The 19593-nt window shown below is 40.3% G+C and overlaps 1 protein-coding gene across 1 annotated transcript in view; it reads right to left on the reverse strand.

Moving 5' to 3' along the window:
- Positions 1-1257: 1257 nt before the first annotated feature.
- Positions 1258-19593, reverse strand: part of TBC1D9 (TBC1 domain family member 9) — a 134938-nt gene continuing 116602 nt past the window's right edge. The window contains exons 16-21 of the mRNA XM_024246319.3: positions 14481-14721; positions 8836-8901; positions 7927-8013; positions 4803-4877; positions 4605-4708; positions 1258-3403 (exon numbers count right to left, since the gene is read on the reverse strand). Of these exons, the coding sequence (XP_024102087.1) occupies positions 2681-3403; positions 4605-4708; positions 4803-4877; positions 7927-8013; positions 8836-8901; positions 14481-14721 (1296 nt within the window). The 3' untranslated portion in view covers positions 1258-2680. The remainder of the gene's footprint in view (positions 3404-4604; positions 4709-4802; positions 4878-7926; positions 8014-8835; positions 8902-14480; positions 14722-19593) is intronic.

Genomic DNA, 19593 nt, shown 5'->3' on the forward strand with positions numbered 1-19593 from the left:
TCCAGGGCTACACATTTAAACAAAACACTCTTATTTCCCGCTCAATGCTATCTTTGATTTTGGCAAAGTACAGGTGGGTGAAAGTATTAGATTTTGCAGTTATTTCTTGAGGCATATTTAAGACCTCAAAGATAAAAACACATGGAGTCACGTGTAATAGTCTTAGAGTCCAATAAATGACTACTTGATTAAACCAAATGGCATCACAGCGTGCTAATAAGGATTAAACAGACGCATTTTCACCGTTATTACTTACATGGAATGAGTATTTTTGTTAACTTTTATTTTAGGTTCAGGGGTACATATGAAGGTTTGTTATATAGGCAAACTAGTTTCATGGGGGTTTGTTGTACAGATTATTTTGTCACCCAGGTACTAAGCCTATTAACCAATAGTTATTTCTTTCTGCTCCTCTCCCTCCACCCACCCTCTACCCTCAAGGAGGCCCCCAGTGTGTGTTGTTCCCTTCTCTGTGTCCATGTGTTCTCATCACTTAGCTCCCACTTACAAGTAAGAACATGCAGTATTTGGTTTTCTGCTCCTGCATTAGTTTGCTAAGGATAACGGCCTCCAGCTCCATCCATGTTCCCATAAAATACATGATCTTGTTTTTTATAGCTGCATAGTATTCCATAGTGTATATATACCACATTTTCTTTATTCAATTTGCCATTATGGGCATTTAGATTGATTCCATGTCTTTGCTATTGTGAACACCGCTGTAATGAACATTCACATGCATGTGTCTTTATAGCAGAATGATTTATATTCCTCTGGGTATATTCCCAGTAATGGCTGGGTTGAATAGTAGTTGTTTTTAGCTCTTTCAGAAATTGCCACATTGCTTTTTACAATGGTTGAACTAAGGTACACTCCCACCAATGGTATATTTGTGTTGTTTTCTTTACAACCTCGTCAACATCTGTTCTTTTTTGACTTTTTAATGACTGGTGTGAGATGGTATCTCATTGTGGTTTTGAAGACAGACATGCAACCAACAAGCATATTTTAAAAAGCCCAAAATCACTGATCATTATGGATAAGCATTTTAAGTTAGATAACTGATAACAATTATATTCCTTATTTTAAATATAGTCATTGATATACTACAAATTGTATTTCTCTATATATGTTTGCCTATAAAATTTATTTACTTAATCAAAATGGTTGCCTGATACAATTTCCCCTGCAAAAGTTGTCAAAAGAATAATGTTATTGCCTTAGGCAGGAACTCAAGCACAAACATAAAAAGCTGTATCTGAGTATTTGATGTATTTTATTTGTTCACATTTAGCCTATTTGAGGTTAGCACTACTTCATTTGACAGTTTAAAAATCATCCTGTAAACAGAATAAAAAACAACAGCAGCAATAGCTAAAAAAAGGACACAATGTATAATAAAATAAAGGAATGTGTTGAAAGAAATATTCCAAAGAAGCAAAGGAAATGAGACCATGATTATGAATTCAACAATCAGAAGAAAAAATCGTCCAACATCTGTAAAAAGCAAAATCATAACAGTAATAAAAAAGAAGCAAGAATTCAAAGTGCAGGTGCGCTAGTTTTCATTTCCACATCCATTCAGGAAATAGAGCATACTATTCTTTTATATAAAGTGACAAGTTCTGTTTTTAAAACATTCAGTTACATTATCTTGCAGATTTTTTTTCAGTTTACATTATCTCTACATTGATTTGATGGAAAGATGGTCATATGCGATATGTGGTATAAATTTCTTCAATCTATGGAGAATACGGAAATGGTAAAGTTGACTTTTACTTATGCTTTTTTTTGCAGTAAGAAGCTAAACATCCAGTATCAGAAGCGTCAGTGCTTTTACTCTTTCAAAAACAAACGCAAAGCAAAAGCAAAAACCTGTCATGAGCCCTCTGTCTTTGCTGCTTCTTTCAGATTCTCTGTGACAAAAGACTGTTACTTTTCACTGAATTCTAATGAGTTGACGTAAATAATCAGAACAATTTCTTAAATGCAAAATTGGTCTGGTATCTGCCTAAATTGGTCAAATACAAGTGTTATTCTGGAATCATGTAAAAATCACTTACTTTCATAACTGTTTAGAACCCCAAATGTTTTCCCTTTGAAGGGGAACATCTGTGGAATATGATTTTGAATAGAGGACTTTTATGAAATATATTTCAAATCTTAAAAATATTTTAATACTTCCTAAAGTGGTATAGGATTTACCCTCGCTGATAATGCCTTCCATTTAAGAACAGTCTTGCATTTGTGGCTTTTCATTTTCCTTACAGCTCTAATTTTATTTAAAAAGCCTGAATACACAAATGACTGCTGCCTCACTTAGCATTAAACAGTACTATTTTTTAAACCATGTATACAGCTCAACAGCAAGATTAATAAGTTGTAATACACACATATCACTGACAGATTCATCTTTTTGTTTTTCAGAATTCACGAAATAAACTGTATTCTGGTAAATCCCCTCCCCGCAACAAGAGTGTACTGTACCTACATTGAGGCGTTTAAATATTTCTCCAACAGTTTTCATTGAATTACATTATGAAAACACTAGGCTTCAAGCTAGGTACTAATAAATATTTAATTTAAAAGAAAGAAAAAAAGAAAAAAAAACTCAACACAGAAGAACATAAAAAAGTCCCTCCTCTCCCTCTCCTCCCACTCCCCCGGGAAGGCGCCCGTGTCAGCCGGACATGGCCGAGATTTCATAGTCACTGGCCGAGGTGAGGGGCTTGCCCATCATCCGGATGTTTTTTGCACTGGTAATCCTGGCCATCATGCACACGGGCTTGTCAAAGTACTTGACCAGGGCAGGCTCAGTTAAGAGGGAGGCCAGGAACTGCTCAAAGGTGATGGCCCAGTCCCGGTCCAGGCTGGTGCTCCGGGGCAGTGCCGCCGTGCCCTGGCCGCTCCGCACCAAGACCGTGTCCTCTCCGATGTCCTCGCAGTGCAGCTTGTCCTCCTCGTGGGAGCCGGCACTCAGCACCGAGTACGAGGACATGGAGCTGTCGTCCTTGGTGTCGTCGTCAGAGATCAGCATGGAGGAGCAGGCCCCGTTGTCCCGGGGCGAGGAGTCCTCCAGCTTGATGTCCTCCATTTGTCCTCCAAGGGAGTGCTCCTCGCTGTCGGGGGCCAGGCTGGCCGGCAGGGGCTCAACAGACTCCACCACGTAAGGCTGGCCTGGCCCTTTCTTGGGGAAGAGCACGCCTGGGATGCCCTGGTGGCAGGACGGCCCACTGCCTCCACTCCCGCCCTCCTTTGCAGGCTGAGCCACGAACAGCTTGCCTACCTCCCCAATCTCCAGCAGGAGGCTGGTCACTGCTGCCGTGGCATGGTACAGTTCCTGCTCATTGGGGTCTTCGCTGAACATGTTATACATTGTCTTACACAGTTCAATGAACTGCCCCTGAAAAGCGATTTGGAAAAACACAATGTGAAATCTTGGGGGAGCAGAGAGGCAGCACTGAAGTGGACTGTAAAGCCATTTAAATGGGAATGCCTAAAGATCCCCGGAAAGTCCTCAGCCTAGGCTGGGTGAACATGTTTAAAGTCTCTTATTGATGTTTCCATTTTTAATTTTTATTTCTTTTTGAGACAGGGTCTCCCTTTGTTGCCCAGGCTGGAGTGCAGTGGTGCAATCACGGTTCACTGCAGCCTCAACATCCTGGGCTCACATGATCCTCCCACCTCAGCCCCCCAGGCACACACCACTATGCTCTGCTAATCTTTGTGTTTTTTGCAGAGATGGGGTTTCGCCATTTTACCCACGCTGGTCTTGTACTCCTGGGCTAAGTGATCCTCCTGCCTTGGCCTCCCAAAGTGCTAGAATTACAGGTGTGAGCCACCACACCCAGCTTATTTTCCCATTTTTTTTAATTTGAAAATTTTCCAACATCTATGAAAGTCGGAATGAGAAAGTAAACATCCATGTATAGCTCACCTAGAGTCAAGAAGGACTATGTCATACATTTGTCTCAGTAACTTTTTTCTTGTTCTCTTTTTCCTTTTTGAAACATCTTAAGGAAATCCGAGACTCATCTCTTTTCACATCTACACACTTTAGCATGCACCTCAATTTTTCCAAGGTTAGCTCCAGTCCCTCCTCCCATGACACATGCCCCATCTCCCTGGACAGAAGTAATATTTTAATGCCTTTGGTCTCCACCCAGATGACTTCTGTTCTTCGATTACAAAACTTAGCATTTTCAGCCTATAATTATTTATATTGTTTTTTTCTTCCTCATTTCACCAGGTTTTTAAGGAAAATGTGCAGACACCTTTATAGCTAAGCATGGTGATCTGAAAACAGCAATGTGTTTGTCTTTGGAGTATCTGAGGGTATTTTTAATGATTGGAATAAGATGCAGTTACTCTCAAAATGGAATATGTTGTGGTTCACATTTCCTCTGAGGAAGTCATTTTCTCACAATGGAGCATATTTTTGATGCATAAACACATGCACAAAATAGGTCCAAACAGATACTAATTAACGGCCCCAAAGTTATTATTTTTGAGGGGTACTGAGTCTACATTTATCGATGACTTTTCAGTCATAGAAAAAAGAATGCCCAGGTTTGAAGTGAATGATTTGAACTTTAAGCACTTACCTGATTTAGTTTGGGTAAATCCTTTGCATTCTTTGACTTAGATTTATTTTCTGGAGTCCACAGTCTCAAATAATTACGATTTTCTTGGGAATTTGCTCTCTTCCCTACAACCCAAATGTCAAGAAGTAAGTGCTTACAGGCCAAAAAACTAGTGTACAACCAGCAAGAAGGTAAACATATAGAAGAGAATATCCTTACCTTTGTCTGGCTTTAGGCTCACCGTAACGAAGCCATCATCTGCACCCTGTTTGCTTCTGCTATCCAATCCAACAACTACCAAGAAATAATTCAGAAGAAAAAAGTAGAATGTTATATAATATGACCATGGAATTAGCATTTGTAGTGGAAAATAGAAGACTCTCTAGGTAGGGTTGCCTGATTTAGCAAACAAACAAAAAAAACTCCTCAAAACAAAATAAAACATTCAGTTAAATTTCAATTTCAGATAAACAACAATTTTTTGGGGGGATAAGTGTGACATTAGAGGGGACATACTTATACTAAGAAAATTATTTTGTATCTGAGATTCAAATTTTACTACATGTCTCATTATTTTATCTGACAACACTATCTCCAGGTAAAGGACCTCCGCAGAATTCTTTCTCACAGCTGGGGTTCAGTGTACAATAAAAAATTAATGGAGGGTCAAGCACCGTGGCTCATGTCTGTAATCCCAGCACTTTGGAAGGCCGAGGTGGGCAGATTACTTGAGGTCAGGGGTTCGAGACCATCCTGGTCAACATGGTGAAACCCTGTTTCTACTAAAAATACAAAAATTAGCCGGATGTGGTGGCACGTGCCTGTAATCCCAGGTACTCGGGAAACTGAGGCAGGAGAATTGCTTAAACCCAGGAGGCAGAGGTTGCAGTGGGCCAAGATGGAGTGCCATTGCACTCCAGCCTGGGCAACTAGAGCAAAACTCCATCTCAAAGAAGAAAAAAAAATTAATGAGATAATGCCACATAGCCTTTAGTACTTAAAAAATGGTAGTGCTTGCTCCAATGAATGTTGATTTCTCTCCTGTCTTTTCCACATTATCATTTAACTTTGCATATATGAGACTGATTTTTTTGCCAGACCCTGCAAAAGATCAACAACTCACTCTTTTAAGGAAATTAAAATCTATGTAGGTAGAAGAGAGAAAAAAATTTTTTTGCTAAAATGTTACATGCTATAAAACTAGTTCAGATTTATAATTTGGTACTTCAAAAATATGACTTTTAAGGGACCCACTTATAACTGTTTTGTCTTCTTAAAACAAGACGTTACAGGGCACATAGGGACTTCAAAACAGAGAGGTGTACAATGCCCTTCGTTTCCCATGCAGTTTGTCAGCTGTTAGGGTGCATTCCAGCACTTCTCCAAACACCCAAAGCTGGCTGGTCAGGCAGACATGTGGCCTTTACTGTATTATGTGTCAAATTAATCTCAGCAGCTTTTAAGACACAGTGAGGAAAGTGTACTATATATTGTTGGGAAATTCCTCCCCTCTTAATGTTATTGAAAATGATGCAGGAAACAAGTGGATATTTAAAAAATATTTAATGTATAGTAAGTCCATGCAGTGGATACTATATAGCCATTTAAAAACCACGTTTTCAAAGAAATTTTAATGACAAAGTAATATTCTTACTGGATTTTAAGTAAAAAAGCAGGATACAAAACTATATAGCTAGTTTAATCCCAGTTTTATACACATATATCTGTGGTATGTGTGTATGTGTATAATTTGAATAAAAAACTGAAATATTTCAAGGTTAATTATTAGTTATCTTTATATGGTAAGATTCTAAGACAGCTTTGGCTTACTTATTTTACCTGAATCCGACACATTTCCACGCAAAGCAATAGTACCTTTGGCATTGGAAAACCTTCTTCAAAAAGCATCTTTCAATGATATTACATGCTATTGGCATGTGACCATTTCTGAAGCATTTCTAAAACAAGAGAATCCCTTTCTGAGATGAATGTCTACTAAGAAATGTGTGGCAAACATTTTGTAGCCAGAATGTGACTACTATTTTGTAGCCAAAATGTGAATGATATTAGGTTGGTGAAAAGTAATTGTGGTTTTTGCCATCACTTTCAATATATAATATTAAGAATATGTAGGATGCACTAAGGCACTATGCAAAAAGTCTTATTACATTCTCTTATTAGGTCCTAATTACACCCAATATGATAGCTATCATCTCCACTCTCCACACAAGGAAACTGAGGCTCACATAGGAACCTGCCTGCACTCACCTAGATAACAATATACATAGCTAGTGTTCTGCCCAAAGCTCCTACCTTCAACCTGTATTGCCAGTCATAAGACTGAGCCTGGCTCACTCTCTCTACAAAAATCACTTTGGTGCTTACAGTCTAAAAGCAGGTCTATATTTGGGGATGGCAAAACTTAAGAGGAAAAAGAACCCAGGAGAAACCTACATTTACTTTTGGACTTAGGTGAGTTGATAAAGTTGACCTAATGATGAATTAGAAGGTGAGTAACTTACTGAAGTAGCAAGCCAAAAGACAATGCCAGATTAATGTAAGACAAAACAGTATATGAATTAATATATGAATTTGGAGACATACATGAGTTGAATCACATCTCTGTAGACCTATCATCCACAGAGAGCAGGGGTCAGCATATGTCTTCTGTAAAGGACCAGACAATGAATATTTTAAGCTTTGTAGGTCATATTGTCTCTGTTTTAGCCACTCAATTCTGCAGCACGAAAACAGCCATAGGCAATACATATATAAATGAGCTTGGCTGTCTTCCAACAAAACTATTTATAGGCACTGAAGTTTCTATTTCATATACTTTTCATGTGGCAAAAATATTTTACTTTTGATTTTTAAAAACCATTTAAAAATGTAAAAAACCATTCTTAGTTCACAGGCTGTAAAAAATAGGCGGTGGGCTGGATTTGGCCCACGGGCCATAGTTTGCCAACTTCTGCTATAGAGCAAACACAGATATAAGAGAATGCTTTCTGACAGAAATGCTAGTTCCAATTCTGGATGGCTGCCTAACAGGATATTATTAATGAGGCTGATTCTAGCAGAAAGAGGGCAGCAAAGTATACAGCTCTATAGGACACAAGTTTCCTAATCTACTGGGAAACAATGTACATGGTTCCTTCAGTGGGCTGAGGTACCTGCTGCCCAACAGTTGCCTAATCTCAAAAATTGGAAAGGAAAGTAACCAATTAGGCAACCATATTTACATACTTCTTTGACTGACTAGCTTTGGAGGCAAGTCTTTTTCCAATAACGGAGGGCTCCATAGAAAACAAATATAGTATCTTTGGTGAGAAAAGTCACTTACCATGTGTACATTCTGGGGTGATATCTTCAAAGAAGTACTGAGTTGCTTCAAAAGCAGAATCTGGTTCATCTTGATCAGAGGATGGCTCTAGGGAGGGGAGGAAACATAATTCTCATATTGGTAGGGCCATGATCCAGTGAAAGTATGCTTAATTATTAAATAAAATGACATAAGTGGGGATGAAAAGCTAAAGTTACAAAGGTGGGATGGGGCCTTGAGTGCCTACTGCCTCTAAACCTTAGTGGTCACGTCACTGAGGGGCCTTGAGTGGCTACTGTCTCTAAACCTTAGTGGAGGGGGTCACTGCCTTTCTAACTCCATCTTCCCTTTTAACATCCCCACATCAAAGTGTTCCTTCATATTTTCTGTGGTATGGAGAGTTTTCCAAGTTATATGGAATAATGCTTTATCAACAAAATTTTAGGAAACTGTATGCTATAAAGAGAATTCCCAAATCTAGTTTTCTCCTACCTCTATTGTTCATGCTAATCTCGTCTCATTTTTAAAAGTATTTGCTAGATAGATCCCAGCCGGTACCAACCTTATTTAAAATTGAACTCAAAACCTCACCATTTTCCCCACTTGTTCCTGTCAATGTTCCTATGCTCCTTTTCTCTCTCACAATCCTTGTATCCCAGGTGTTACCAAGTGCTATTTATTCTTTCTCTTGCAGATGCCTGCCTGCTCTTTTCTGTTACCACAACTCACTCTTCACACAGGTGAATGACCATACAATCAAGTGCATGCTGATTCAAGAACTTATGGAAATTGTCATTGTTCAGTTAGTTCTTAGTGACTCATGAATGATGGTGTATATAAAAAAGAGGACGATCAGGTTACACCTAAAAAAGAGACTTCAAGCCAGGTCATGGTTACAGACACATGTACTGCTCCATGTAGCTCACTCACCAGGCAAGACGTGCATTTTATACAGGAGTTTGAGCTTCTCTGTGAGGTCCCCATGGCATGCAGCACCTAGAAGTCACATGAGTACCAATGTGAAATGCATCACATGTGCTAATAATCTCCAGGCCTAGTGTTCCCCTAAAAAGTCTACTTCATACACATTCCAACCAAGACAAAATTGTGTGGTGAAAGGGCTGGCCAGGACCTATTTGGGTTAAGAGCTCAGGAACCACGATGGTTGGTTTCAAATCCTCTGCATGTACTACGTACTCTTGGGAGAGTTAAACTCTTTGTACCTTGGTTTCCCCTCTGTAAGGTGAGATGATATTGGAAGATTCTACCAGTGATCTTGATGTCAGGACTCCATGAAATGTCAGAACTAAAAGTGTTAAAACATATTAAGCACCTATAATAGTGCCTGGCACCTAACAAACTAGCTTTATTAATGAGAAAGGTCATGTGATTGGGGCACAACATCTTAAATAACTATTAGAGTTCAGAAATAATTTCAAGATGTATTTGATATCACTTCAAATTACTCATTCTAGAAATCCTTTTTAATTGTTTTTGAGCTCCTAAGTATTTCCTTAATTTATCCGAACCTATCGGTCATTATATCACCATAGCTTCAATCAGAAGAATCCTGTTGCTTTTCCCCTCAAAGTCCATATTTATTGCTAGAACCAGAAAATCCTTTGTAAATATATATTCTCAGAGCACCTAAAGATAAATTAGATTTGGAAAAAGAAGAAAAATAGGGATCATATAATCTGGGTTGGAAGGGACCTTACGGGTTATCTTGTCTGACCTTCCGCTTAATGTAGGATCTCCTCTCACACACCCCTGTGAGACAGGACTCCAGCATCTGCTGAAACATTCTCAAAGATGGGGAACTCAATACAATCAGAGGCATTCCATTCCAAGCTGTATTCTTTAAATACTGAAAGTTTTTCTGTAATTTTTAGTTTAATGACCCTCAAAACCTGTAGTCTCAACTTTATGAAGTCTGTGAACCCCTCAAAATGCAAAATTTTATTTATGTGCATATGTTACTTTGGGGAAAGAAAATGTCCATAGTCTTTATCAGATCTCAAAGAGTCCACGACTCAAAAATGGCTTAGAACTACTCCTCTTTCTCTTATCCCACTCTTGAAAGCAAAACAGAATGGGTGTCTCACCTCTTCCACACAACAATCCTTCAGATTTTAAGAACAGCTGTCCTGTCTTCCTCAAGCTTATCTTTTTGGGGCAACTTTATCTTCTCAGATTAGATCTTTCCAATTTCTTCAATTTTCTCATATGATGTGATCTGTATATCCTTCCCTATTATTATCCACATCTACCTTATGTGCTAATTTCTCAATCAATATCCCTTTAGAATAAGTTCAGAAGCCTCTTGGCCACTCCAGGAAACAGGGGAACTGTTCCTGAATCTTCCATTAGTATAGTCTAAGTGTGAATTCAACTGTTCACACTCTCACAGTGGAGTTTCTTAATGATCATATGGTTAACTAAACCCCCAGATGTTTGCATGATTAATAAAACTAATCATGAAAATAATGAGACATTAACCATCCACTCTGTGTTAAGCCCTGTGCCAATTATTTCATATGTATAATCCCACTTATATCTCATAACAACTCTATAAAATGGGCACAATTATTACTCCTATTTTACAGATAAGAAAAATTGGGCTTATTGAGGTTAATTAATTTGTTCAAGGTCATAAGTAAGTGACAGGTCCAGGATTTGAACCTGGATTTGTCTGACTCTAGATTCCATGCTGGAAACCACTATTACACTACATGCAGACATCCTAGCTAGTTCTTTAACAATTATTTCTTTAAATGTAGAACTTATATTTATCGTTATCACTTTTTTTTTCACCAATCATTTTGTAACAGTGAAACAGCAAAAGAACTAATATAACTAATTCAAGTTTTGTTTAAGGGACCTTTACCTGCATGTAGGCTAGGATAATTTTACAGCACTAAGATAATATGCAAAAACAGCAATCATGTAGTTTAAAAAAATTAACTCTGAAATTGAAGGAGAAGTATGCAAAAAACCGTTTTGTTAAAGATTCATAGTAGCATTATAACCTGACTGAAGACAAAGAAGTTCCCAACCTTCTCGGACTCCTGCTGGTGCCCAGATGTCTGCGTTGTCTGTCACCTCTTGATCCCAACTGCTTCTCATTCCCCTGCCCTTAACACAAAACGAGCCTAAAATCTGTACTGACATTAAGATGGTAGTTTAGGATGCTAGTCTGCCATTGTCGTGATTTGCTGGCTCTCAGAATAAACCTGCTTTTCCTCCCACCCAAAAAACTCTCATCTCTTGAGTTTGTTTGTCGAGTGTTGAATAGCCAAACCTGGGTTCAGTTGCAATTTCTGCCTATCATAATTTTTAAAAACCTACTTTTGTCATCTAACATATTGGCTATCTCTTCCACCTTCATGTGGCCCCACCCATTCAGTAAGCGTTCTTTGCCTTCACGGTTCAAGGTGTCCACTGGGTCCGGTAGGGGAGAATGAGTAATAATCATAGTGATAATCATAACCGACATTTATTTGAGCCAGACACACTTCTACAACTTTACTTGAATTGTTTCATTTAGTTTTGATGGTTAACTCTATCATGCAAACAAGGATGCAACCACAAAGAGTCCAAATACTGGGCCCAAGGGTACTAGTGAATGCTCTCTCAGTTGAAATGAACTTATTACCCATCACACTTTTGGGTGCAGTGTTCAGCCAGTTACACAATCACCAATTTCCATATACTTTCACCTTTACCATTGACAATGAATTATTTATCCAATGACCGGCTGCATCACGACTCATTATGCTATGTTTATAGACTCTAAGTTTCAGCCACACTGTTGGAAAAAGAGTACAGCTAATTCATGGCTTCTAACAGAAACCCTTCATTTGTTTGTTTGTTTGTTTGAGACGGAGTCTCACTCTGTCGCCCAGGCTGGAGTGCAATGGCATGGTATCAGCTCACTGCAACCTCTGCCTCCTGGGTTCAAGTGATTCTCCTGCCTCAGCCTCCCAAGTAGTTGGGACTACAGGCGCCCACCAGTACGCCCGGCTAATTTCTTGTATTTTAGTAGAGACTGGTTTCACCGTGTTAGCCAGGATGGTCTCGATCTCCTGACCTCATGATCCACCCGTCTCGGCCTGAAACCCCTCATTTCTAATTCCACAAAGACCATCTAACTGTTTAGTAATTTCTAGAGGGATCTCTCTGGGGATTGACATAAAATTACTGATACATGTTTTTCAAAATTCATTTTTTAGTTTTTCTTTTTTTTTGAGATGGAGTCTTACTCTGTCGTCCAGGCTGGAGTGCTGTGGCATGATGTCTGCTCACTGCAACCTCTGCCTCCTGGGTTCAAGTGATGCTCGTGTCTCAACCTCCTGAGTAGCTGGGATTATAGGGACCTGCCACCACGCCTGGCTAATTTTTGTATTTTTAGTAGAGACAGGGTTTTACCATGTTGGCCAGGATGGTCTCGAACTCCTGACCTCAAGTGATCCACCCACCTCGGCCTCCCAAAGTGCTAGGATTACAGCCATGAGCCACAGGGCCTGGCCCATTCTTTAGTTTCTTTAAACACAGACCGAATTTCTCATTTCTGCTTGACTTTCCCATCTCCATAACTATAACTGACCAATGTAACTGACAACAGCTCTGCAACCACATCTGAGAGTTCTCCCACTAATCTGGGGTATAAGTTTACTTTGCCCAGGAACTCAACTGCATTTTGAAGTCTAAATATTCTTTTCTAATGTCTTCTCTATGCTGGACTTCAAGCCCCTTTTTCCTTTTTGAAGATTTTAAAAAGTATTCTCCTTACTGGAGTTGACTGAATTTAAGTAAATTAAATATTTTTATTTATTACTGTCACTTTCTACATGTAGAACCTGTCTCTTTTTTCCTCCTCTTTATTTTTGCCTAAAGGTACTTTTTTAAAAAAATATCTCTTTTGATGGATACCTATATGACAAGCAGTAATTACCTTGGAAGTAAAAAAAAATTAGCATAGGGTCAAACAGGTCTTTAGCATTATCTGATTTGTGCCACTTTTTAAAAAAGCAGACTGTACTTATATATCACTTGTGTAATTAAAAATTAATACTGCCTCCTTCTTCCTAAAAAATGCCCCTTTGTTATCCTCAGTACAGAGTAGTGAGAAAAGATTAAGCTTTCAGGGCAGATAGCCGTTGTTTGAATCCTGCGTCCAGCATGTATTAGCTGTGCCTCTCAATTCAGTTCAATAACAGATATTTATTGGTTTGCTAAAAACTAATGTTCCAACAAGTTACTTTAACTTTTCTGAGCTTCTATTTCTTTAGCTAAATATGGAGATAATAGTAGCAAGCAGGTAGGTAATGAAGCATAAGAGTAACAGCACAAACTGTGCCTCTTGGGTACGTGGAATCAAACACAAACTTTATAGTTGCATGCCCTTAGACAAATTAAATACACACTAATTGTGCACATAAAAAGCATTAGGGCAGTGCCAGGCACGCAGTAAATGCTGTATAAATGTCAGTTATCACTATCGTTATTATACCTAAGAGCTGTTGTTTAGATTAATATAGTAAAATTCTAAAGTATCACAACAGTATCTGCACTCTAAATAAATGTGAGTTCTCCCATGTCCCCTCTTGTAAGTGTACAGATGGTTTATACAATTTTTGTTGTAACCTCAAAGGACCTTACCTACATCCCTTCCCTTTTTAAAAAACCATCAGCTTCCTCTGGCCTTTATGTCTTCTAGATATAACTCTTACAGATTAAAGACATTCTTTAGAAATGCTGGCTCTATGCTTGACATTTTCTTTTTCCTTGGGTACTTCTTTTTAAAGCATATGGCCCAAGGTCACAGCGCAGCACAATTAGAATTTTAAAAAAATTGTTCTTACCTCATTCTGGCATAATGCCTGCTATACTCTCAACCTTACGTCAGGTGGGCCAGGCTCCACTACCATGCAGCTTTTGTGCCCAGTTATAAAAGGAACAAGAGTCCAAGAAGGCAGTCATATGTAGGGCAGTGAGCAAGCCAGACAGGGAGCTGATGGGTAGCTGCCCTCACGCTGTGGTGAGGTGTGGGGTGAGGCTGGGCCTGCTCCTGCTGGAAGGTCCCTCCTCCCAGCAAAAGGGAGAGAAAAGACTTCCATTTAGGCTGCAGGGCTGCCGTGATGCTCCTTTATTAAAAACATTTCATAATGTTTTATGAAACTAGATATTACATATGAAATTCATTATGAAATAGATGTTTTATGCAATTATATATAATATATTCAATAAAATATTCTATTTTTTTTTGTCAAATAGAAGTAATCCACCAACCCAAACATTTGTCTCTTGGAAAACTATCTCAGTCTGTGGTTTCAGTGTTTATGTTGGCATTTCATTGTCTTGTGAATTCTCTAATAATGTATTTTTAACTAGTGTTGAGGGCTGTCTGATGTAGAGGCAACGATTTATCCATATACTATGTTCATGAAAAGCACATTTTATAATCAGTTTGCAAACCTCCCCTTGTGCTTCTGCAGCCCTGAGGGCAGCATGGGCAACACTAGGCACAGCTCCGTCATCCCATCCCACCTCATGCAATAGTACCACGTCCTTACTTAGCCCAGAGACAAACTCCCGGAAGTTAATCAAAGAGTCTCCATTTTCATCTAATAACTGGAACAAGCGGGAGGCCAGAACATCAGAGTGAGTTCCACATGCCCAAGGAAAGAGAAGAGCAAACATTCCCTTGAACTGCTCGAAGTCAATGCGATACTGTTCGAGGTAGGGCAGGCTGGGGTCATGCCGGTCCAGCGCATTGCTGCTCCCGCCCCAGTAGCAGCTGGTGAGATGTTCTGCCTGAAAAAGAATGGATGATCACTGGGGACCCTCTTTTGCAGCAAATACCAGAAAGAAAAGGCCCATCCTCCAGTTTGGAAAGGGCTTTAGATCAATCTGTGTGCATCCCCTGGGGCAGGGCTGTGGCCTCAGGGCCCCTTCGGTCTCCTAGTTTTCTACACACACCTCCATTTGACCAGCCCTTCACTGCCTCCATGCCAACCATTTCTGCAGTTTACATCTGGAAGGTCTGCAACTACTGGGTGTAGATGAAGAAAGAAAGGGAACTCTCCCCCACCACATTCTCTTCCCCCTTACCTATACACTTGCATACATTTTAGAACTAACTCCCATAAAGAGAAAGAAAATTTTTAGCTTAAATAGAATGCTACTCGAAAAAGATAGGAATTTAGGTAATGTGACCACCTTGTTTTCTAGGTGACACTGGTAAAGTCCAGACTTTATGTGGCTCACATGAGGTCAACCAACCAGTTAGTTAAAGCAGAATCATGATGAGATTTTGGGTTTCTTAACTCCCGCTTTAATGTCCCATGTATCATACATAACACCCTGCTTCCCTGCTCACCAAAATCACATAAATAAGATCACAGTCACACAGTATTCAACCTACAAGTGTGTGGTCATCCAATTTCACACATCTGTAAATAGCTCTGGAAAAATTATCAGCATAGGAACCACTCTGGCGAGCAGAATAGAGATCTGGACCCAGCAAAGAGCTTCCTGTTGCTGGCCTTGGAAAAAAGGCAGCCTCTTTATTCATGAGGTCATGGTGACTCTGGTAGAAATATCCACTCCTTTTAGGAAGACCACACAAAAAAGCACTCACTAGAAAGTTCTGAAAGAACACCCTCAACCACACACAGGCACTTATAGTTAACTCTGGGTGGCAGGTGGGGAAGAAAGGAGGAGCATAAAAAGGAGGACTTCGTTTTTACTTTTTCCATATTGTATTGTCTGAATATTTCACTATAAGCATGAATAAATATGGTAATAGAAAAAAAAAAAACACCTTTGGCCAGGTGCAGCGGCTTATTTCTATAATCCCAGCACTTTGGGAGGCCAGGCGGGAGGATCGCTTGAGCCCAGGAATTTGAGAACAGCGTGGGCAACATACTGAGACCCTGTCTCTACGAAAAAAAAGTTTAAAAAGTAGCTGGGCATGGTGGCACATGCCTGTAGTCTCAGCTACTTGGGAGGCTGAGGTGGGAGGATAGCTTGAGCCCAGGAGGTCAAGTCTGCAGTGACCCGGGATGATGCCACTGCACTGTAGCCTGGGCGACAGAGTAACACCTTGTCTTAAAAAAATAAAACTAAAAAAGAAGAAAGAAAAATTACTTTTGAAAATCCTTCTCTTTTCCCTAGGGTTTCTGAAAAAGAGCAGAGTCAATTGTGAGTATGTTGTATTTCTATTTTGCTCTCCCTTAGAAAAGGAGCAAAGATCAATGTCTTTTCACAATTGTTTATTGGGAATTGTAGTGAAAAAGCTAAAAAGAGGAGTGGGAGTAGGGAAGAGAGGAGCAAAGAGAGGTGGTGAGCAGAACCAGTCAGGTTTTTTGCAAGGCGACCTTGAGAGAATAAAGGAAACTGTGTCAAAGTTCCGCAGGCTTTGGGACTGCATTCCTGGGACTGCATTCCTGGGACTGCGTTCCTGGCTGCAGGGTGGAGGTGGGTGTGTCAGGGGCAGGGAGGCAGAAGCTGAGGTCAGAGTGGCCTGCCGGGTTGAGCTGTACTCTGAACGAGCATGAGGGGAGCCCAGCAGCCCTCTGTGGGCAGCATGGTGTTGGTGATATACTCCGGGAGGGAACCCCTTAACCTGAGCTACATCGGTTGACAAAGGTTACCCAAAGCATTTCCTCCTAAGCACCCCAAGTTGCTCTGAACCTGGCCTGAACATGGGTGCAGGCACTTTCATGGTGCTCACAACCATTAGGATAAAACACGCCCTTCAGATTATCTCCCTTGTTCCTTGCTGAGAGCCCACAGACCATCATTTGGGGACTATGCGCCAAGAGACTGAAACAGAAGGGCTAATTTGGAAAGAGTTCAAGAGAAACCAGGGCAAAGGACCCCTGAACCACATTTTCCATGAAATCTGCCTTAAGGTGCATTCTTTAACCTTTTCTCCTCAAGTTCTATCCAAAAGTCTGTGCAGTAAGCTCCTTGGGAGGAGGACTACATCATTCCTTTCTATCTCCAGAAAAATACCCAGAAATCGACTTTCTTAAAAAAAATTTAAGAGACAGGGTCTTACTCTGTTGCCCAGGCTGGAGTGCAGTGGTGTGATCCTGACTTACTGCAGTCTCAACCTCCTGGGCTCAAACGATCCTCCTACGTCAGCCTCTGGGCTACAAATGTATGCTACCATGCCTGGCTAATGTAAAAAATATATATATTTTTAGTGATGGGTCTTGCTATGTTGCCCAGGCTGGTCTAGAACTCCTGGGCTCTAGCACTCCTCCCTCCCACCTCAGCTTCCCAAGTACCTGGGATTACAGACGTGAGCTACTGCACCTGGCTCTAGAAATTGGCTTTTTAAAGTACTAAAAAGTCTGGCAGGGTGACTAACACATAGTGATGACTCAATAAATGTTTGAGAAGACGAATGAGAGCCAACTAAAGTGTTACAATGATTCCACAAAGTGTCAATAACTGAAGTTTTATATTGGATTCTTTAGTAGAAGAGACTCTGTCCCACCTGACACCAACTGAGTCTCAGGTTCTTCTGGGTCCTCAATAGACCTGAGGAACCTGTGTTGTCAACACACCCTTAGGGCAGGGTTTTGAGTATAAGAAAAGTGCTTTCCTCAGCATATTCTCAGGGTTCAAATGACACGGCTGTTATCTGAAGGTACACAGACCAGAGAGCGTAGCAGTGCCCAGGTTAAGATGCGGCTTCAGCCGAGAGTAGTGGCTCATGCCTGTAATCCCAGCACCTTGGGAGGCCAAGGCAGGCAGATCACAAGGTCAGGAGTTCGAGACCAGCCTGGCCAATATGGTGAAACCCCACCTCTACTAAAAATACAAAAATTAGCCGGGCATGGTGGCAGGCACCTGTACTCCCAGCTACTCGGGAGCCTGAGGCAGGAGAATCGCTTGAACCCGGGAGGCGAGGCTACAGTGAGCCGAGATCGTGTCATTGCACTCCAGCCTGGGTGACAGAATGAGACTCCATCGCAAAGAAAAAAAAAAAAAAGATGTGATTTCAATGACTTCCAGATTCAGGATTTCTGTACAGCCAGCCCCGGTCCTCCTTCTTTTGCTTTCCCTGAGTCGGCCTCCTCTGTCCGCTGTCACAGTCCTTTCTCTTACCTGTCCATGCTCTTGCTGCCTCCAGCTGCTACTTCCACTTCGTTTAGCTCCCCCCAGAATCCTGGCCCTGCCCCCATGCCCTGAGAAGATTCCTTCTGGACCTCAGCAACCCTTAAAAACCTGATCTTAATTGCATCATTGTTTTCTCCTGCCTTACAGATCGCCAACTTACACTATGTGGAACAATTAGCTACAGGTGCTTAACATGTACGAATAAAATATTCATGAGCTGGCACACCACAGAGACTGCACCCTCAAGTGCTGGATGCAGGCTGGCAGGGGCGCCCCTGTCCACTCTGTTGATAATGCTGATGCTGCACCAAGCGCACCACCAACCAGCCTGGACACCCAGTGTGCCTCCATCTTTCTGGGCTTCAGTTTCCTCATCAGAAGAATGCAGGGACTGTGTTATATTGAGAACTAATCACTAATTTATCTATTAATTCAACACACACGTTTGGAACACCTACGAAGGCAGAGACTCTAGTATTAGTACTAGTGCTCTTTACCAGGCACTAGTGACACCAACATAGATAAAACAGTGGTGCCCTCCAGTGGCGAACAGGCAGTGGGCGACATCAGCAAGGGCAGTCCTAAGCAACCACATTTTCTGACTGTAAGATGTAGAATACCAGTGTTCAACTGTGGTTTTTATGTTCGTTTCTATTTCCTCCTGTACTATCTTTGCAATTCTCAAAACAGCCAAATTTAGTTCTGATGGTAATTAGAAATTGTGATGAAACTGGCACCTGCATAAAAGGCATATTTTAAACTTTTTTTCCTGTTATCACATTTTAACCTCTGATGCTGATGATACCTATGACAAAAATATTTTTTTCCAAAAGAAAAAACTGTACTTTATTTGTGACCATAATACTTTCTTATTAAGAATCAAGATTGGGGCCAGGTGTGGTGGCTCACACCTGTAATCCCAGCACTTTGGGAGGTCGAGGTGGAGGTCAGGAGTTCAAGAACAGCCTGGCCAACATGGTGAAACCCCATCTCTACTAAAAAAAAAAAAAAAAAAGAAAAAAGAAAAATATAAAAGTTAGCCGGGTGTGGTGGTGTGTGCCTGTAATCCCAGCTGTACCTGGGCAACAGAGTAAGAGCGAGACTCCGTCTCAAAAAAATAAAAATAAAATAAAAAAATAAAGATTGGTAGGGGCTGAATTAGGAAAGGAAAATCACAGAAATTTAACCAATTATGGTTTTCCTTGGGCATTTAAACAACTTTATTCTAACTACATAAGGGTGTTTTTATAGCTTAACATAGGCGATCACAATTTGCAATAAATTCAAGCAGCACTTCAACTTGATCACCATTGTTTTTAATAAGTATTATGAAGCAATAACCTATTTTTTTAGGTTCAAGTAAACAACCAGAATATTATATGGAGTGCAAGGTAACTAAAACATCAACTTACACTGGTTATAAGAATGTTTATTTTCATGTTAAGTACTCCAGTTTTGTACTCTCAGCTCTAGCTTCCTTTTTATATTATCCCTTAATTTAACAGAAAAAATCAAGAACTAACTGAATTATTAAGGTGAACTCCTTTACTC

The sequence above is a fragment of the Pongo abelii genome, chromosome 3 (assembly GCF_028885655.2).
Source record: "Pongo abelii isolate AG06213 chromosome 3, NHGRI_mPonAbe1-v2.0_pri, whole genome shotgun sequence".
Taxonomy (NCBI): Eukaryota; Metazoa; Chordata; class Mammalia; order Primates; family Hominidae; genus Pongo; species Pongo abelii.